This window comes from Colletotrichum higginsianum, chromosome 5 (genome assembly GCF_001672515.1).
Source record: "Colletotrichum higginsianum IMI 349063 chromosome 5, whole genome shotgun sequence".
In the NCBI taxonomy this organism is placed as follows: Eukaryota; Fungi; Ascomycota; class Sordariomycetes; order Glomerellales; family Glomerellaceae; genus Colletotrichum; species Colletotrichum higginsianum.
In genome coordinates, this window is record NC_030958.1 from 3,591,258 (window position 1) to 3,608,782 (window position 17,525).

Genomic DNA, 17,525 nt, shown 5'->3' on the forward strand with positions numbered 1-17,525 from the left:
TTGTTTTGGTACTGCGTTTCGGAATATACCGTAAGTCTCCGTCAGGGGAATTGGTCAAGTTTGATAGAGATGCTAGATATCAAACACCGAACATGTTCGTCTCCGAGTCGGCGGTATACGCAAGTCTCGGGACGACAGGAATGCCTTGGCCAACAATGTCTCACACGTGATACGAGTCACATCCCGACGATGAGTTGAGTTTGCGCCCGAAACCCAATTGAGTTCGACGTTGCCGTCTGTCAGAAACCATGCCTCAGCGGCGGCTCATCTGACTCGCCGCCTCACCTCACACAGACTTTGAGGCTTCAGCCCCATCCTGAGACGGAAGGTGTTGGTATTCTCTCGCGCTGACCGAATGCACCGTCACATCTCGAGACTGAAGAAGGGAGAGAGAAGAGAGAAAAGAAAGAAACAAGCATCGTAAATGCAGCCGGGTTTTCCGCGTCAAGTCGACAGTACCCGCTCACCGCTTCGTATCAACCCGTCAAGGGCGGCGGTATTGGGTCTCATCTTGAGCTAAGATTGCCCTGTGAGAGACCCTGGCCAAGACCCTCCACCCCTGGTAGTTTCGGATTGAGTGGAGAGACGGAGAGTGAGAGTGAGAGAGAGAGGTCGGGAGTTGTGGACTCGGAAGCCCAACCGAAGAAAAATCGTTTGTTCTTCTACTTGAGGGATCCTCAATTCGAAGATGCGTCTAGATTCTGGAAGACGGCCAACAACTAACGAGACCCGGTAACCAATGGGCGAAGGCAAGGGAGGGAGCGGGAGGAGGATGTCCTGGATGCGCATCCCAAACAGCGGCGTTTCTGGCCACTGACAGACACGCCCGCCCCCCCCTCTGCCTATGTGCCTATGGGGAACAATAACCCCCTCCCCCACTGATTGTCTCAAGTTTGGCGTCTCGTCTCCCTCGGAAAAGAGCGAAGCTTTGACGCTCGTGTCTCAAAGGGGCGAGGACATGGAGGCCAACTGAGAGTGGTGTAGCGCGCCCCCCTCCGATCCTTTTCGATGACCGGGCTAATTTCCACTTATTAGGGGGGTCTTTGGGGCCTAGGTGTTCATTGGGGGGGTGTAGCATAGCTACTGAGGAGGAGGGGGTGAAGGGATTATGAGTTGTTGGTTGGCAGGCAGCCATATTCGTTTTTTTCCCTTTTCTCTGCGCCCAAAAGTCTAAATTCGACCACGTTGTCCGTTTAAGCGCCGGCAACGTCGATTTCTGCTCGCCTCGGACTTCTCTACCCCTGAGCTGAGGGAAAACATTCATTGGGTTTCTGTTAGCAGTGTCGTCGTTTCTTGACGACGCTCACAATCGCGCACTCACTCGCCCACTCACTCACTCACTCACTCACTCACTCGTTTACTCATCAGCTCACTCATCAGCTCACTCACTCGCAAATCCACTCACTCACTCCCTCGCTCACAGCCTCGCTCTCACCCTTGCTTTCACTGACCGCCTCACTCACCGACTCGACTCGCTCACGCATGCACTGAACCATCACCGGCTCACCCAACGGAGACGACAGACGGGCCATGGGGGCCACCGGCGATGGCTACCCGCTGAGGGAGCGCCCGTTCAAAGACAGCGAGGACGACGACGCCGACGACAAGTACGCGCCGCGCCGCAGCATCGACGAAGAGGCCCAGTTCCTCGCCGAGGACGATGACGACAAGCACGACGACGACGACGACGACGACGACGACGCGTACGAGCTCGAGGAGAGCACCTCCAGCACGCCCTCGCTACTCTCCCAGCAAAAGTTCCCTCACACGCCCCAGGGCCGACGGCAACGACAACGACAACGACGCCACTGCCTCTCCGGCCCGCAGCCGCCGCGGACGCACGTCATCCGGCCCGTGTTCCCCGTCGTCCAGTCGGCGCCGCCGCGGCTGCTCGACCTCGTGGCGCCGACGACGCGCCGCAAGGGCGTCGTCGTCGCCGTGTTCCTCGCGCTCTGGGCCGTCGCCTTCTCGGTGCCGCTGGCCTCGTCGCGCGCCCTCAAGGACGACCTCGGCCGCGACGTGCTCAACCTCGGCTGCGCCGACTCGCTGTGGCGCTTCAAGAACGGCTGCGGCCTCGACGGCGCCGACTGCCGCCCGTTCAACAACGCGAGCTTCACGTTCCGGTGCCCGGCGAACTGCATGGCGCACCAGCTGCTGAACCCGCACGCCGTCGGGCCCAAGGAGGTTGTGTACCGGCCGCTCGTCGTGGGCGGCGGTGGTGGCAACGGAAGTGATGCTAATGCCGATGCTGATGTCAATACTAACGTTGACGGCGGCATCTACCGCGCCGACTCGATGATCTGCGCCTCGGCGATCCACGCCGGCATCGTGACGGACCTCAGCGGCGGGTGCGGCCGCCTCGACCGCGTCGGCCAGCACGAGAGGTTCAACGCGTCGACGAGGAACGGCGTCGAGACGGTCGCCTTCGACTCGTACTTCCCGTCCTCCTTCACCCTGGCCGCCGCCGACCCCTCGCTCCGGTGCCCGGCGTCCGACCCGCGCGAGGCCCTGCTGCCGACCTCGCTCTTCTTTTCGACGCTCTTCTCGCTCTTCACGACGTCGCCGGCCTGGCAGCTGGCCGTCTCCTTCGTCGGCATCTTCGCCCACGTCAGCTTCGCCTCCGACCCGCCCCCGGCCTCGCGCCACGCCGCCTCCGTCCTGCCGGACCGCATCTCCATGTTCGCCGGCCGCCTCCTCCCGGCCGCCTTCTGCGCCGCCGTGCTCTACCGCCTCTGCGTCCGCCGCACCCTCGCCGGCCTCGCCGCGCAGTTCGAGAAGACGGCCCTCTGGCTCGGCGGCTTCTGGTTCGGCGCGCTGTCCAACTACACCTTTGGCTGGATGCCGATCCAGCGCCTCACGGCCCACGACATTGAGCAGCAGCCCGGCGCGAAGCCCGCGCTGGCGTTTATCCTCGTCGTGCTGACCTTCATCATGGCCAAGCAGGTCTACTTCTTCTGGCTCGAGGGCCGCCTGCCGCGCTTCCTCGCCCTCTACGCCCTGTTCCTCGCCGCCATCGTCGCGGGGCTCTCGGTGCCGGGCGTCGACCTGCGCGTCCACCACTACATCATGGCCTTTTTGCTGCTGCCGGGCACGAGCATGCAGACGCGCTCCTCGCTCTTCTACCAGGGCATGCTGCTGGGGCTCTTCGTCAACGGCATCGCCCGCTGGGGGTTCGACTCGGTCCTCCAGACGCCCGACGACCTCCGCGAGGACGGCGCCTTCGGGTCCCTGCTCCCGGAGATCGCCGCGCCCATCATCTCGTCCGGCTCGTTCGAGCCCAGCATCAGCTTCAGCTGGGTGCTGCCGACCGACGCCAACGCCGTCGTCGCCGCCGGGTTCGACGGCATCAGCGCGCTGGTCAACGACGTCGAGCGGTTCCGGTACTACTTCGCCGACGGGGCGGACGACAACGTCTTCATCTGGATGCGCAAGGCCAGGATGGCGCTGCCCGAGTATTTCCGGTTCGCGTACATCAAGGACGGCGTCACGCTAGACTACACGCAGGCCGGGACGTGGTTCGCCAACGGCACATGGGCGATGGCGCCCTCGCATTAGAAAAGGGGGGGGGGGGGGGTGATGGAGGAGGGGATGGATTGGGTAGAGTTGTCTTTAGACGCATTGGGAGGACGGGATAGAATTGAGGCTGGCTTACAAGCATATCGGGGAGACATACACGGCGTTGGAATCCGCGGTTCCCTTTTCTTTCTTCCTTGCGTAGCGACTTTTTACTGGTATTTTCTATTGTTATTATAAGCTAGACATAAGCCCCCCCCCCAAAATAGTTCCAGACATTCAACAGCGTTTCTTCTTGTTTTTGACGTTTTGACTGCCTGTGAGCTCTTGAGAGTTTGGTTCAAAATGGCTTCTGCGTCTCCGGTACAGAGTAGACTTTCGGTAGTTAAACATTGCGCCGCTCGGAAATATCAGGTATTTACGAAACTCCAAGGATAAGCTTAACAATCGAATGTGAATGGCGGCACTGAAGAGCGAACGTTCCCCCCGCATCCACGTGCGTTGCTCCGCCATCCACGCCCTATTTGAACATGTCTCCATCGGACTGGGGAGCCTCTCCCACTTTTTTCCCTTTCTGATGCCGAGGCCGAAGCCGAGATTAGGGCGCCGTATGTGTATCTAAACAATGTAGAGCAGGCCGAACGGACTCATCCCTGCTTTGACGTGAGTGCTTAAAGCCACGGGCGGACGCTCGCTTGAGTTGCGTAAAGCACAAATGACTCACCACCACCAACAACAAGAACTAACTCTCCATGTTGCCGAGCTGTTGAGCATCTGTTTGCGGCAATTCACAGGCAGAAACTCTGCGTAACGCAAGACTTCGCGCAACGCAAGACTCGGGTATCAGCAACCACTCGGCAACCATGTCAAAGTCCCTAGTCACCCTGATCCCCTGGGACCCCGAGTCCCCCGACCACATCGCGCGGATGCTCGACCAGAGGGTGGAGTGCGGCTGGGATTTGGACCAGGTCGACAAGTGGCGGGGCCTGCAGCGGTCGGGCTTCAAGTGCATGTACTGGATTGTGAGTGTCTATCTAGTCCCAGCCCTGGATATGTATGGCGATGCAGATGCCTGGGAGTGAATCATAAGATGCGACGTCGAGACCTTCATCACAAGCCTCGAGACTCCTCCGGCTGACGACTCTCCAGGCTTTCACAAGTGAGGACCCGGACCGTGACGCAAAAATCGCAAAGCACGTCTCTGAATATCCAAAGGTTCCGTCCCGCCCATTCCTTTATCCGGTCTGTCCCGGTCTTGTCTTCCAACAAGAAACTAACGCTCTCACCAACCCCCTCCTACAGGAGAAGCAGCCGATCCTCGACACGGCGCAGTCCATCCGCGCCGTCTCAGGACGCCGAGGGAGACGCCCTTCCACCCCGTCGGCCACATCTCGCTCGACGTCGACAACCCGCACGCCAAGCGCCTCAACCTGCCGATCCCCAAGGAGAACGTGTACTGGATCAAGAGCCTCTACGTCTCCTTTGCGCTGCAGAGCGCCGGCATCGGGCGGGCCGCCATGGACATGGTCGAGAGCATGGCCACGAGCGAGCCGCTCTGCGCGAGGACGCTGATGCTCGACACCGTCTCCAAGGAGGATCAGCTGAGAAAGGAGTCTGCCGTCGTGGCTGCGGGGAAGCTGCCTGTGGTGAGTTTTCTTTTTGAGTTTTTTTCGTCTTCCCCCCCTTGGACGAGTTTTATCGGTATATGAGGAGTGAGTGATGTGTGGTCAGCTAAACGCGGATCGACGCAGACGCCTACGCACGCGTGGTACGAGAGGAGGGGATACAGGCTCATCTGGACGGAGAACAACTTTTACGGCTTCCCGGAGACGGACGGGGACGGCAACCCGGTCATCAGGAGGACCGTGTTTCTGCGCAGAGATCTCGTCTAAGGTATTGTTGAGTAACAGAGAAAGAAGAAAAGGGCAAAAAATGAAAAATAAAATAAGAATAATTTCCATGGAAAAGAATAATCCTGAAATGTTCCACGTCGCTTACACTACTCCACATCCTCATGCTGACTGACCACGAACAAAACGGATCAAAGATGCTTTATTGATCCCTAAAGTCCGGGTGTCCCCTCCACTTCATCTGCATCACGGCCGGGCTCACCCCGGCCTCGCCGCCCGCCAGCTTCATCTTCATCAGCTCCTTGTAGAACGGCACCGACCGGCCCCAGTCGTCCGTGAACAGCAGGCTCCGCCGCAGGTGCGGCATCGACTCGATCGTCTCCTGCACGCGGCCCACGAGCCAACGGGCCAGGCCCCGGCCCTGCACCGACGGGTCGACCCAGACGTCCGTGATGTAGGCGAAGGTGACGTAGTCCGTCACGAGGCGCGCAAAGCCGACGAGGGGGCGGGGGTGGTGGTTTGGTTCCGTTGCCACGCCTTCGCTGGTTGTTGTCGTCGTTGTTGTTGCTGTGTCGGGGGGCCCGTGGAGGCCGAAGCACAGCGAGTTCTGAAGCATCTCCCGCATGACGGGTTCCGGGAGGGGACTGGCCCAGTAGAAGGCGTCCGACGCGAACGCGGCGTTGAGGTCCGGGATGGAGATGAGGGAGGCGTCGGTCGAGACGAGATACGAGTCCCTTGTCCAGCTGCGGTTCCGCATCTCGGCCACGGAGGGGTTCATGGTTGGAGTCCCTTGGCAGACGAAGTGTTAGTTTGGAAACGTGCTTGACGGACTAGGGGGGATGGATGTTCCTTACAGGCTATCGCGATGTTGAGGGATGGTTTCCGAGGCTTGGTTGCAACGTGACTGGATAGGTTCCGAGAGCTGATGCTGGATGTCACTGTCTAGCTCCTCACAGGCTGACAAGCGTCCCTTAGATATATAGTCATACCGACGCGCCGTGTGACTCAACTCGTGTTGCCGATTCGTGTTCTGGGCGCGGAAGAGCCCCGCATCTCGGTCTCTCGCATTTCCCCGAGAGCTGGGTGTTTCCCAACCAAGGTCGTCATCAGAGTCCGTAGACGAGAGTGCTTTTGCATCGTTAGCTTAATACTAAGAAAAGTTTTCGTTTGGTATGGAGAACGATATGTGACGTCGACGGCGTAGGTAACGAACGATATTGTTCCTTTCGGCTTATTCAGCGCATATCCCGGCATCCCGGCCGGCGTGTTGGGCGTATTTGGATGGATCACATCATCTATCTGATTTGTCGCGTACACGCCCGGTTTCAACGAGATTTGGGCAATCTAAAAGGGCATATATAGGATGTCTTTGCCAGCTTTCAACGGCCGCAAATAGATTCACCAAGAACCCATCCCAGCATTTGCCAGCTTTTCCGTCAGGATTGGTCCAGGCTCTGTCGTGAGTCACAACATGCCAATTCGTGAGGCCCAGAATTAACTCATCTGCTCACAAACCGGGATAGGGGAGTGGCTGCCTCTGGTAGAAATGCTGATCTTCCAGATCCCGGATACCGGCGCCGTGGGCAAGCATCTTGGGAGGAGATTCTCCCTCAAAGTCCTGAGCGACAGACGACCCACGGTCCACAACTTGAACTGGACGGCCTTTAGTCTCTGCAACCACATTTCTAGGACACGTGTTGGTGTTTCAATCATGTCTTTGCTCTCGTAAAACACTGCCCTGTCTCTTTCGCTGTTGGTAGGAATTCGCCAACGAGCGATATGCCTGCAGCCAATGTCAAGGGAACGCTGGCGGTCGAATAAGTTTACAAGTTGGGAATGGTTGCTTTTTACAGAGTTTTCTGATGCCCGCCACGAGTTCTCGCTGCCAGGTGCAGGAGTTTGCTGGATTTTTTCTCCAAAGCATATATGCTGTGATAAATGGATTTTGATTACTGAGCTCACTTACAGCCGTAAAGTCCTATGCTGTGAAGTTCATTTGACGGGGGTTCCTTGCCGTGTTATCCAGCATAAGTGCTTGAGGCAACCTTGTGTCAAGCCTGTTTCTCTTCCCGGGAAATGAGATTAGAGACCCGATCCTGCATGCTCACTCCACGAGGGTTGATGATGTGTACAGCGAGGTCTTTGTTAGTAACTAAACGCGTTCTAACTTGGATGCCTCTATTTTGACCCCTTTGAAATGAGGATAGTTGTGAGTTTTAAACTAGAGCGTCCGGATGTTCTCAAGCGACAGAACGTACGTCAGACTCGTCGTGCATGAATTCTATGAGTCCACATGCAGAAACCCTGGAGCCAGGACACGTCATAGTTCGATATCAAACATTATCAAGTGTAGTCTTTGAAAAGACCGGTCTGCAGCCGCTCTGAAAGGGACAGTCCTGATGCAAGTCGCCGAATTGAGATTATTGACGGGCAGGCCTTGCCGAGAACTTGTTGCTGTTTGGCGTGTATGAGTCTCTAGTCACCATCGAGAATTCAGCTTCAACGTCTTTGGTTCGTTCTTCTTCGCTCGAGATCCAGAATAGCCTAATGAAGTTCAATTTGCTCCAAGTCAGTATCATGACGTTCTCGGAAGTATGATTCGTCCTTCTTCCGCTCAAGAATCCCAGAGTAACAGACACATCCGGAGCAGTTGGTTGCCAACTCATGCCCGAACGACTCCTGAAGCTTCAACTTCCTCGTTGACTCCACGACGCAAGACAACCCGCTGGTCGGGAATCACAGTGACTGTCTACGACCACTGTAGGACTAACAGCCGATCGTCATCCCAGCCATGGCACAGGGCGCGTGTAATGACGCCCTCCCCGTGAGGCGGGGTTGGCTGAATCGAGGCGATCTCCAACTCTCAATGAGCTCTTTTACCTAACTTTGCCCAACACCCGGCCAACTCGACAACATTTGTCCCCTCAACAACCACACGCGGCCCAATAGCTGCAACTCAACAGCGATTCAGCCTAAACAGATTGTGGGATGCCGCCCATCCATCCGCGATGGACCCCGCTGTACCGTCGTACTGTCGTGCGGAGAAACGCGGGGTGTTCCGTGGCTGTGTGGATGGCCTTGGATGGCTCCGGCCGAGATCAAGGCCATCAACAGACATGGACGGACTTGCAGAGCCGAGAGATGCTCCCGAGAGTCGATGTGGTACTGCTTCCTTGTGGAGATCCAAATGTCCGCGTTAACTTAACGGGATTACGTCGACTGCGATGGCCGAGGGAAAACCGCGTCTCGGCTCATTATAAGAGAAGAGCCCCCCTTCCCGTTGGCCGCGTATGTTAGTCATAATGGTGGTGCACTCAACTCACCGAGGTTCTTCAAAATGTCACATCGACGAGCCATACCAACACAAGCCTTCGGGCTGACTCTGCTGAGTCTTCTGCTGCTCTTCCTCGGCCCCGCAGAAGCACGATCACTCCATCCTCGACAGAACACGTCTACCACGACCAGAGAGCGCGTCAGCATCAACAAGGGCTGGAGCTTCTGGCGCTCCGAGTTCAACCCGGACGGCCTGATCTACGACCACCGCCCGGACCTCGAGAACCTGACCGACGTGTACGTGTTGAAGCCCTGGATCCTGCCCTCGGCCAACGACTTCATCAACGATCCGGCGCAGCACCACGAGCGTCCCGACGCCGAGCCGGCCCGCAACGTGTCGTACGCCGCCAAGGGCTTCGACGACGGCGCATGGGAGACGGTGGACCTGCCGCACGACTGGGCCATTGCAGGCCCGTTCTACACGGAGGAAGACCCCATCATCGGCGGCGGCATGGGCCGGCTGCCCGTGCATGGCGTGGGATGGTACCGACGCTCGTTGGCTCTCAACCCAGCAGACGAGGGCAAGTCTGTGTTCCTCGACGTCGACGGCGCCATGTCGTACGCCATGGTCTGGCTCAACGGCTACCTGGTCGGCGGCTGGCCGTACCCGTACAACTCGTTCCGGCTGGACCTGACGCCGCACCTGAAGCCAGGCGAGGACAACCTCCTGGCCATCCGCCTCGACAACCCGCCGGACTCGGCACGTTGGTATCCGGGCGGAGGGATCTACCGCAACGTCTGGCTGACCAAGGTCAACCCGGTCCACGTCGGGCAGTGGGGCACGTACGTCGTCTCGAAAGACGTCTCTGCCGAGTCGGCCACATTGGACTTGGTCGTCGAGGTCGAGAACAGCGGGGACGCGGACGAGGAGGTCCAAGTGGCCACCGACGTCCACGTCCTCGACGCTTCGACCGGCCAACCCGGAGGCAAGGTCGCCGAGTTGCCCCGATCAACCATCTCCGTCTCGGCCGGCGGCGGCAAGGAGCAGGTCACGGGCTCGACATCCGTCACCTCCCCGCTGCTCTGGGGCCCGCCGCCCTCGCAGACGCCGCACCGGTACGTCGCTGTGACGACCATCACGGCGGGCGGCAGGGCGGTCGACAGCTACGAGACGCGGTTCGGCATCCGGTCCGTCACGTATGACGCCAACCGCGGCATCCTCGTCAACGGCGAGCACGTCCGGCTCCAAGGCGTCAACCAGCACCACGACCTCGGGGCCCTCGGCGCGGCCTTCAACACGCGCGCCGCGGAGCGGCAGCTCGACGTGCTCGCGGAGCTCGGCTGCAACGCGATCCGGATGGCGCACAACCCGCCGGCGCCGGAGCTGCTCGAGCTGACGGACGGCAAGGGCATCCTCGTGGTGGACGAGATCTTCGACTCGTGGTACCGCAACAAGACGGACAACGACTTCCACCTCATCTTCGCCGACTGGCGCGAGCCGGACCTCCGGGCCGTGATGCGCCGGGACCGGAACCACCCGTCGGTCATCATGTGGAGCTTCGGCAACGAGGTCTCGGAGCAGCAGATCGGCGACCCGGGCACCGTCCCCGCGCGGGAGCTGCACGGCATCGTCGGCGACGAGGACCCGTCGCGGCCGTCGACGGCGTCGATGAACTTCGCCAAGCCCAACATGTCGTTCCCGACGGCCATGGACGTCGTCAGCCTCAACTACCAGGGCGAGGGCATCCGCGACACGCCCAACTACTCCTTTCTGCCCGGCGTCCGCACGCACCCGCTCTACGCCGACTACCACGCCGCGTTCCCGGACAAGGTGGTCCTCGGCAGCGAGACGGCGTCGGCGCTGAGCACGCGCGGCACGTACATCTTCCCCGTGGCCGGCTCCGTGGGCGCCCCCGTCAACGACACGTCCGGCGGCAACTCGACGACGCGGCAGGTCAGCGCGTACGAGGTGTACTCGGCCAACTTCGGGTCGTCGCCGGACAAGGTGTTCGCGGCGCAGGACGCGCACCCCTTCGTCGCGGGCGAGTTCGTCTGGACGGGCTGGGACTACGTCGGCGAGCCGACGCCGTACTACGGCGCCCGCAGCTCGTACTCGGGCATCATCGACCTCGCCGGCTTCAAGAAGGACCGCTTCTTCCTGTACCAGGCGCGCTGGCGGCCCGACCTCCGGTTCGTCCACGTGCTGCCGCACTGGAACTGGCCGGACCGCGCCGGCGAGACGACCCCCGTGCACGCCTTCACGTCGGCGGACGAGGCGGAGCTCTTTGTCAACGGGGTCTCGCTGGGCCGCAAGACGAGGGCCGCGGGGGAGTACCGCTTCCGGTGGGACGAGGTCCGGTACGCGCCGGGCGAGGTGAGGGTGGCGACGTATAAAGACGGCGCCGCGTGGGCGGAGGAGACGGTGCGGACGGTCGGCGATGCGGCGGAGCTGCGGGCGTCGGCGGACCGGACGGCCATCCGGGCCGACGGCCTGGACCTGGCGTTCGTCACGGTCGAGGTGCGGGACGCGGCGGGGGACCTGGTCCGGTTCGCGGCCGACGCCGTCACGTTCTCGGTCAGCGGCCCCGGGCGGATCGTGGCGACGGACAACGGCGACCCGGCGGACCTGGTTGCGTTCCCGTCGTTGGAGCGGCGGGCGTTCAGCGGGCTCGTGTTGGCGATTGTGCGTTCCGAGGAGGGCGTCGCCGGGGAGATCCGGGTGACGGCGTCCGGGGAGGGCCTGAAGAGCGCGGAGGTCGTCGTTACGACGCACCTATCTTGCTGATGTGAGTGATGTTGGGCATTGTTGAGTATCATACGGATACCCATCACACAATAAACACACATGGAGCTTGGTTAATATCAGAGAAGTCTGTTTCGTACATAGGCTCGCTGGGTTCTCTATGATGTAACTTATTTGCATCTATCCAAAGTATACGAGGCCCCCTTGGTAAAATGAATGAGGAATGTTCTCTAAGGAATATCTGCTGTAACCAAGGGTAACTGGTCTGATCTGCCCCCAGGCATAACAGTTGGGATGAACCGTGGGGGCGAGTCAGGACAGTTGATCCCCCCCCCCCCCCCCTTAACGCTCCAGTTGTCCAGCTGCATCTATACGAGCAGACGAACATGACTAAGAACAGAGCCGAGGAGCATCAAGCAGCGTCCCCTCGTGTTCGGCACCTACCAGCCGATCTCTTGGTGGTCCTCAAACTAGTAGTTATGGAGTACAAGTATGGAAAACTTCCCGTCGTCAGTGGCGCGACAGGCATGTTATCAACGGCGGGGATCTAGGCCAAGTACCGGAACTAGCTCCAAGGATGAAAATAGCAGCAGCCCTCCCCGGTTTATCAGGCACTAACGAGGTATAATATGGACATGAAGGATGGAGGAGGGGAGGGGGGGGGGGGCCTCCTAAGTTGCATGGAACGATCCCGGTACGGCGAGATTGGCCTTCCCCACTGACCACCCCATCGACACTCTCGTTTTACGAGAGGATCGTCGTGGTTGCGGAGAACAGACTCTGTTTTCTTAAAGATGGGATTTCCGTCGTCCCGGGCCGTCCATCCTTTGACCTAAATCGATCCCTTGCTTGTTAAGGCTGTGTCCGTCACTCGTTTAGATCAACAACAGCGAGAACCCTTCGCTCCCAACATGGCGTCCGTCACCCGCTTCTTCTCGGCGGCTGCGGTCGTGTCCGTGGCTGCGGCCGCGGTGCTCGACCTCCCCATCATCGTGCAGAACGGCTACGTGCGTTGGCTTGGGTGATCCCGCTGTAGAGGCATCAAATCGCTGACGACCTTTACAGAAGACTGTCGAGATCGACATCGGCACGCCGGCCAAGACCTACCGTCTCCTCTTCGACACGGGCAGCTCGTCTTCCTGGGCGGTCGACAGCGAGTGCGCGAGATCGACTTGCGCCAACGTCAGCGGGTGAGTTGATGTCGATATCGACTGGTGGTATCAAGCGACGATATGTCCCTATGACATGGTCCATATCACACCACACCAGACTACACCAGACTACTACACCAGACCACACACTAACGCAATCACCCCCTCTAGCTACGACCGCGTCGGCTACAGCATCAACGCCTCGACCAGCGGCTCCTACACCGGCGGCTACGCCGACATCGCCTACCTCGGCGGCGACACGGCCGGGCCGACCGTCTCGGAGACGTGGGCGGCCAGCGGCATCAGCTGGCGGCAGGACTTCATCGCGGCCAACGAGACCAACTGGGCGGCCATGGCCGGCGACGGCTTCCTGGGCCTCGGCTTCAGCTCCATCATCGACGGCGGCGCCAACACGGTGGTCGAGACGCTCATGGCGCAGGGCCTGCTCGACGAGGCCAAGTTCGGCATCTACTACGGCACCGAGCACAACCAGACCGGGGGCGAGCCGGGCGACGGCGTGCTCACCATCGGCGGCTCGCGCGCGGCGGACTTTGTCGACGGCGAGCTCGTCACGGTGCCCGTCACGCGCGTCGACGGCGGGTACGACGTGTGGCGGACCACGATGCTGGCGATCAACGGCACGCGGACGACGGCGGCGGACGGCAGCGTCGTCGAGACGGAGACGAGCTTCGACTTTGACAGGGTCGTCTTCGACACGGGCGCGGGCTCCATCACGCTGCCGACGGAGAAGAACCTCGCGGCGTACGAGTCCATCGGGTGGAACTACACGGCCATCCTGCGCGGCGAGCACGTCCCGCTCTGCAGCGAGTTCAACGCGACGTGGTCCTTCAAGTTCACCTTCGGCGACTACCGCGACCCGCAGACGGTCGAGGTCACGGGCGACCAGCTGCGGCGGCCGGGGTTCGCGTACCGGGACGACGCGTGCTGGCCGCCATTCCAGGACGGCGGGGCCGGGCTCGTCCTCATCGGCACGCCGTTCCTGCGCAACTTCTACACCGTCTGGGACTACGGCGCGGCGGCGAACGAGACGGAGATAGGGCGGTTCGACCCCAAGTTGTCGTTTGGGAAGCTGAAGAAGGGGAACTGAAGGTGTGGTTGTAGATAATGTGATGGGATGAGACGGTGAGGCGGGGCGTGGTTTACTGGTTTGTAGAGCAGAGACTTGGAAGAAGAAGAAGAAGAAGAACGGTGCTAAGAAGGCGAATAAACAAGACAATTGGAGAAGCTTGGTGTACAGAAGCCCTCTCGACGTGGCTTTTGGTGTAAGTGACGAACCAGATCGTGAGTTGACAATCTCAGATCGCACGCAGACCACCAGTCCCGACTGGGGCAGTATGGCCGTGCGTGCGTCGGGCTTCGTCTATTAGACTTTTGGAGTGACGTGCCTCGGTCGACGCTTGAAGATGGACGGCATCGCTAGTGTGCTTGATTCGATGGGGTTGACATGGACGAGGATGGATGGGATGGATGATGGATGATGGATGAGGGGAGGGTGAGCTAAGTGCAAGCTAGTGAGTGAGTGAGTAGGAGTTAGTGAGTGAGTGAAGAGTGTGAGGGTGAGTGAAGAGTGAAAGTGAGCTAGTCTGTGAGTGAGTGAACAGAGATGAGATGAGAGGCCAGTAAGGAGCGAGACCCCCCCTGACCAAAAACGCGAGGTGCAACCCCCAAACACCCCATGACGTTATCAATGACGTCTCGACCGTGCTGTCATTGGTCGTCATCTCTTCCCCCGGAGGCACTCGCCACGCGCAGGAGGTGTGGCTGGAGCAAAACCTGGAACATGCACAAGATGCACGAACCGCTCAGTCCGTCGTCACTGCTCCTGTGTAGTGTAGTGTAGTAGGTATGAGGACGAGCAGGAGGAGGAGGAGGAGGAGGAAGAGAAGAAGGAGGGACTAGTGTGCAGCATATTATTACTCAACGAACCTATCTCGTCCTTGTCACATCTCGAACTGACCTTCATGATACCCTTTTTCTCCCTTCACCTAGGAAACACCTACCAGTACATCTTCTGATTCACCTACACACCGAAGCATACATTACTCTTTACAGTTGTACCACTCTTTAATCTCCTCTCTCTCTCACACACAGCAAACATGCCTCGGACGCTGCTCCTCTGCTTCATCCACGGCTTCAAAGTAGGTCGTGACCGCCGCCAGCAGCGGGACCCGACGACGGACCGCGCGACTAACACGATCCAGGGCAACGACAACACCTTCCACGACTTTCCAGACGTGAGACATGCTCGACACCCGCTCGTATTCGTGCCATGCTAAACTAATTCCCTCCCAGGACCTCAAACGCTCCGTCACGAAGCAGCTGCCCGACCACCGCGTGGAGTCCATCGTCTACCCCCAGTATGAGACCAAGGGCGAGCTGGCGCAGGCCACCGAGGCCTTTCTCTCATGGTAACGAGTCTTCCTCGCTTTTGACGTGTTGTTATTCATTCATTCATCCATTCATTGATTCGTTCATTCGTCCACTCCTCCTCCCCATTGTGACACGGAGACGCTGACGATGACCCCCCCCAGGCTGAAGGAGCAGGTGATGGAAGTCAGAAAGGCCAACGTCGAGAAGCCGTGGCCGCCCAAGGACCGCGAGGTCGGCGTCGTCCTCGTCGCGCACTCAATGGGGTAACATTGAATCACATCGCGGACAAGCTCACTGAAGGAGAACTAACACCCAGCAGGGGCTTCGTCGCCGCGGACGCCCTCTTCCTCGCCATCAACGAGCGCGCCGCCTCCAACCCGTCCGAGGACGACCCCATCTTCCCGCTGATCCAGGGCATCCTCACCTTCGACACCCCCTACAACGGCCTCGCCCGCTCCATGTTCGTCTACGGCGGCTTCTCCAACTACCAAAAGGTCAGCAGCGTCTTCAACGTCATGACGGCCCTCTCGGCCGCCGCCCCCGCCAGCCTCGCCCGCCTCGGCACCCGCCGCGCCGCCACCTCCGCCGTCACCTCCTCCTCCTCCGCCGTCGGCCGCGGCAACCCCGGCTGGAAGACGTGGCAGCTCATCGCCGTGCGCACGGGGACCGTCGGCGCCATCGCCGCCGGCGGCGTCGCCGCCTACGTCAACCGCGAGGCCATCCTCTCCGGGCTCAAGAACCTCAACCGGGACTCCGTCAAGGAGGGCTACCAGCAGTCCATCGGCGCCCTGGGCCAGGGCCTCGCCTACATCAACCGCGGCAACGTCGGCCAGTCGTTCGCCTGGCTCTCGGACCACTTCACCTTTGTCGGCGCGCTGCTCAAGCAGAAGGAGCTCAACCGGCGCCTCGAGCGCATGGGCGCGCTGCAGGGCGTCGGCATCCACGACTTTTACGCCTCGCTCGGCGAGAACGGCTACTGGCAGGGCGGCTACTTCGTGCCCGAGAGGACCTTCTGCGCCGTCCCCGAGGGGGACCACGCGGCGTCGTCGCTGTTCTCGCGCCAGGTCCTGCAGGAGGTCGACGACGAGGTGCAGGCGCACATGAGCATGTTCCAGCCGCAGAGGCACAAGGGGTACGAGGGCATGACGGAAGACGCGGCGGAGCTGGTCGTGCGCTGGTTCCACAGCGAGGAGCCCGTCGTCGACGACGCCAAGTTCCGCGAGACGCCGCCCGAGGAGGCGGCCGAGGACCACGAGGTCGAGGAGACGCTGGAGAAGGCCATCTCCAACACGGAGCAGCCGGGCAAGTCTGGCGGGGAGGCGAAGGAGCAGGGGCAGGAGGGGGATGATGGAGAGAAAAAGATGGAGGGCGTAGAGGAGCCGGCCGCCGATGAACTACCCGACGAGTCGCCCATCGACATCGCAGCCGCGGCGTCGCTTGTGCCTCTGCCCGCGGACGGCGAGGGGGACCTGGTCGGGGACGTGAGCACGGAGAACATGACGGCCGAGGAGAAGCGGTCGTACATGCAGCACCTGTTCCGGATCGCGCAGTCGACGGGCACGGGGGTGAAGGGGTGGTGGCCGAACAAGATGCCCAACATGCCCAGCATGCCGAATATGCCGAATATGCCGAACATGCCCAACATGCCATCGATGCCCCGGGTCCCCGCCTCGGTCTCGTCCCTGGGCCAGGTGTCCATGCCGAGCGTCAACATCTGGCGGAAGTCGACCCCTTCGCAGGCGCCGGCTGACGAGGGTAAGAAGGAGGAGAAGGGAGCATCGATCGTCGGGGAGGAGAAGGGTGATACGACGGCGGCTGGGGGGGACAAGCAGGATGCCGCCAAGATTGAGGGTGGCGGCAACGAGACGGCCAAGACGGCGGCGGCGACGGGACAACTCGAGACGGCGGAGGGAGAGAAGTCGAAGTGAGAGGCGGTTGAGCCGGGTGCTAAGTTTCTTTCAAAGAATACGAGTAGTCTTTAGATATCCAATAATAACAGACCGAGTTGATTCATGTCACCAAGGTTCAAGGAGAGCGGTATCAAGACGGCCGAGATCGAGGTGAGTTGAGGACAAGAACGTGACGATGGCAGTAGATTAAGTATAGGGAGGAGGGAGGGTATGGCTAACTTTGCTATTAGGGGGGGAGGGGAGGGGAATTGCATCTTAGAAGTATTCCACGCATCATGAATAAAATCACACAAGAGTCAGTCAGCATTTAAAAAGCAAAAATGAAAAAACAATCATGGCGACCAACCAACTGGATTGATAGTGTAAAAATGCAAAAGATTGATTTCGCCCGGACTTGAACCGGAGACCTTCAGTGTGTTAGACTGACGTGATAACCAACTACACCACGAAACCAGATGATTGATGTGAGACACTCTGATAACACGCTCTAACTACCCCACCAGCACCGAGCTGGCCACTTGCAGCACCGCTACTCCTCGCCAAATTGTCCTCTGTGTTGATTTCGCATGACCAAGTTATCTTCATTCATTACGGCTCCCTATGCTTTTTCTTATAAATGATATGACCTGCCGAGTGGTCCCTGTCTAAACCAGTTGTGCCAATGAATACCTAGATTATTCAGACAGATACACAC

The 17,525-nt window shown here is 59.8% G+C and overlaps 6 protein-coding genes across 6 annotated transcripts; 5 read left to right on the forward strand and 1 right to left on the reverse strand.

Annotated features, from left to right (window-relative positions):
- Positions 1 to 1,530: 1,530 nt before the first annotated feature.
- On the forward strand, positions 1,531 to 3,555 carry CH63R_07950 (LCCL domain-containing protein; the record flags this gene model as incomplete). The annotated part of the gene is made up of 1 exon (XM_018302924.1): positions 1,531 to 3,555. The coding sequence occupies one exon, from the start codon at positions 1,531 to 1,533 to the stop codon at positions 3,553 to 3,555; it is 2,025 nt and encodes a 674-aa protein (XP_018157702.1).
- An 821-nt stretch (positions 3,556 to 4,376) lies between these two features.
- On the forward strand, positions 4,377 to 5,405 carry CH63R_07951 (uncharacterized protein; the record flags this gene model as incomplete). The annotated part of the gene is made up of 4 exons (XM_018302925.1): positions 4,377 to 4,535; positions 4,663 to 4,765; positions 4,816 to 5,159; positions 5,265 to 5,405. 4 exons carry the CDS (start codon positions 4,377 to 4,379, stop codon positions 5,403 to 5,405), a joined length of 747 nt encoding a protein of 248 aa, XP_018157703.1.
- A 160-nt stretch (positions 5,406 to 5,565) lies between these two features.
- CH63R_07952 (Acetyltransferase) lies at positions 5,566 to 6,141 on the reverse strand (the record flags this gene model as incomplete). Its single annotated transcript, XM_018302926.1, has 1 exon — positions 5,566 to 6,141. The coding sequence occupies one exon, from the start codon at positions 6,139 to 6,141 to the stop codon at positions 5,566 to 5,568; it is 576 nt and encodes a 191-aa protein (XP_018157704.1).
- Positions 6,142 to 8,700: 2,559 nt separating this feature from the next.
- On the forward strand, positions 8,701 to 11,421 carry CH63R_07953 (Beta-galactosidase; the record flags this gene model as incomplete). The annotated part of the gene is made up of 1 exon (XM_018302927.1): positions 8,701 to 11,421. The coding sequence occupies one exon, from the start codon at positions 8,701 to 8,703 to the stop codon at positions 11,419 to 11,421; it is 2,721 nt and encodes a 906-aa protein (XP_018157705.1).
- An 869-nt stretch (positions 11,422 to 12,290) lies between these two features.
- CH63R_07954 (Pepsinogen c) lies at positions 12,291 to 13,638 on the forward strand (the record flags this gene model as incomplete). Its single annotated transcript, XM_018302928.1, has 3 exons — positions 12,291 to 12,386; positions 12,445 to 12,569; positions 12,702 to 13,638. The coding sequence occupies 3 exons, from the start codon at positions 12,291 to 12,293 to the stop codon at positions 13,636 to 13,638; spliced, it is 1,158 nt and encodes a 385-aa protein (XP_018157706.1).
- A 1,009-nt stretch (positions 13,639 to 14,647) lies between these two features.
- On the forward strand, positions 14,648 to 16,849 carry CH63R_07955 (uncharacterized protein; the record flags this gene model as incomplete). The annotated part of the gene is made up of 4 exons (XM_018302929.1): positions 14,648 to 14,785; positions 14,844 to 14,959; positions 15,083 to 15,184; positions 15,241 to 16,849. The coding sequence occupies 4 exons, from the start codon at positions 14,648 to 14,650 to the stop codon at positions 16,847 to 16,849; spliced, it is 1,965 nt and encodes a 654-aa protein (XP_018157707.1).
- Positions 16,850 to 17,525: the final 676 nt, after the last annotated feature.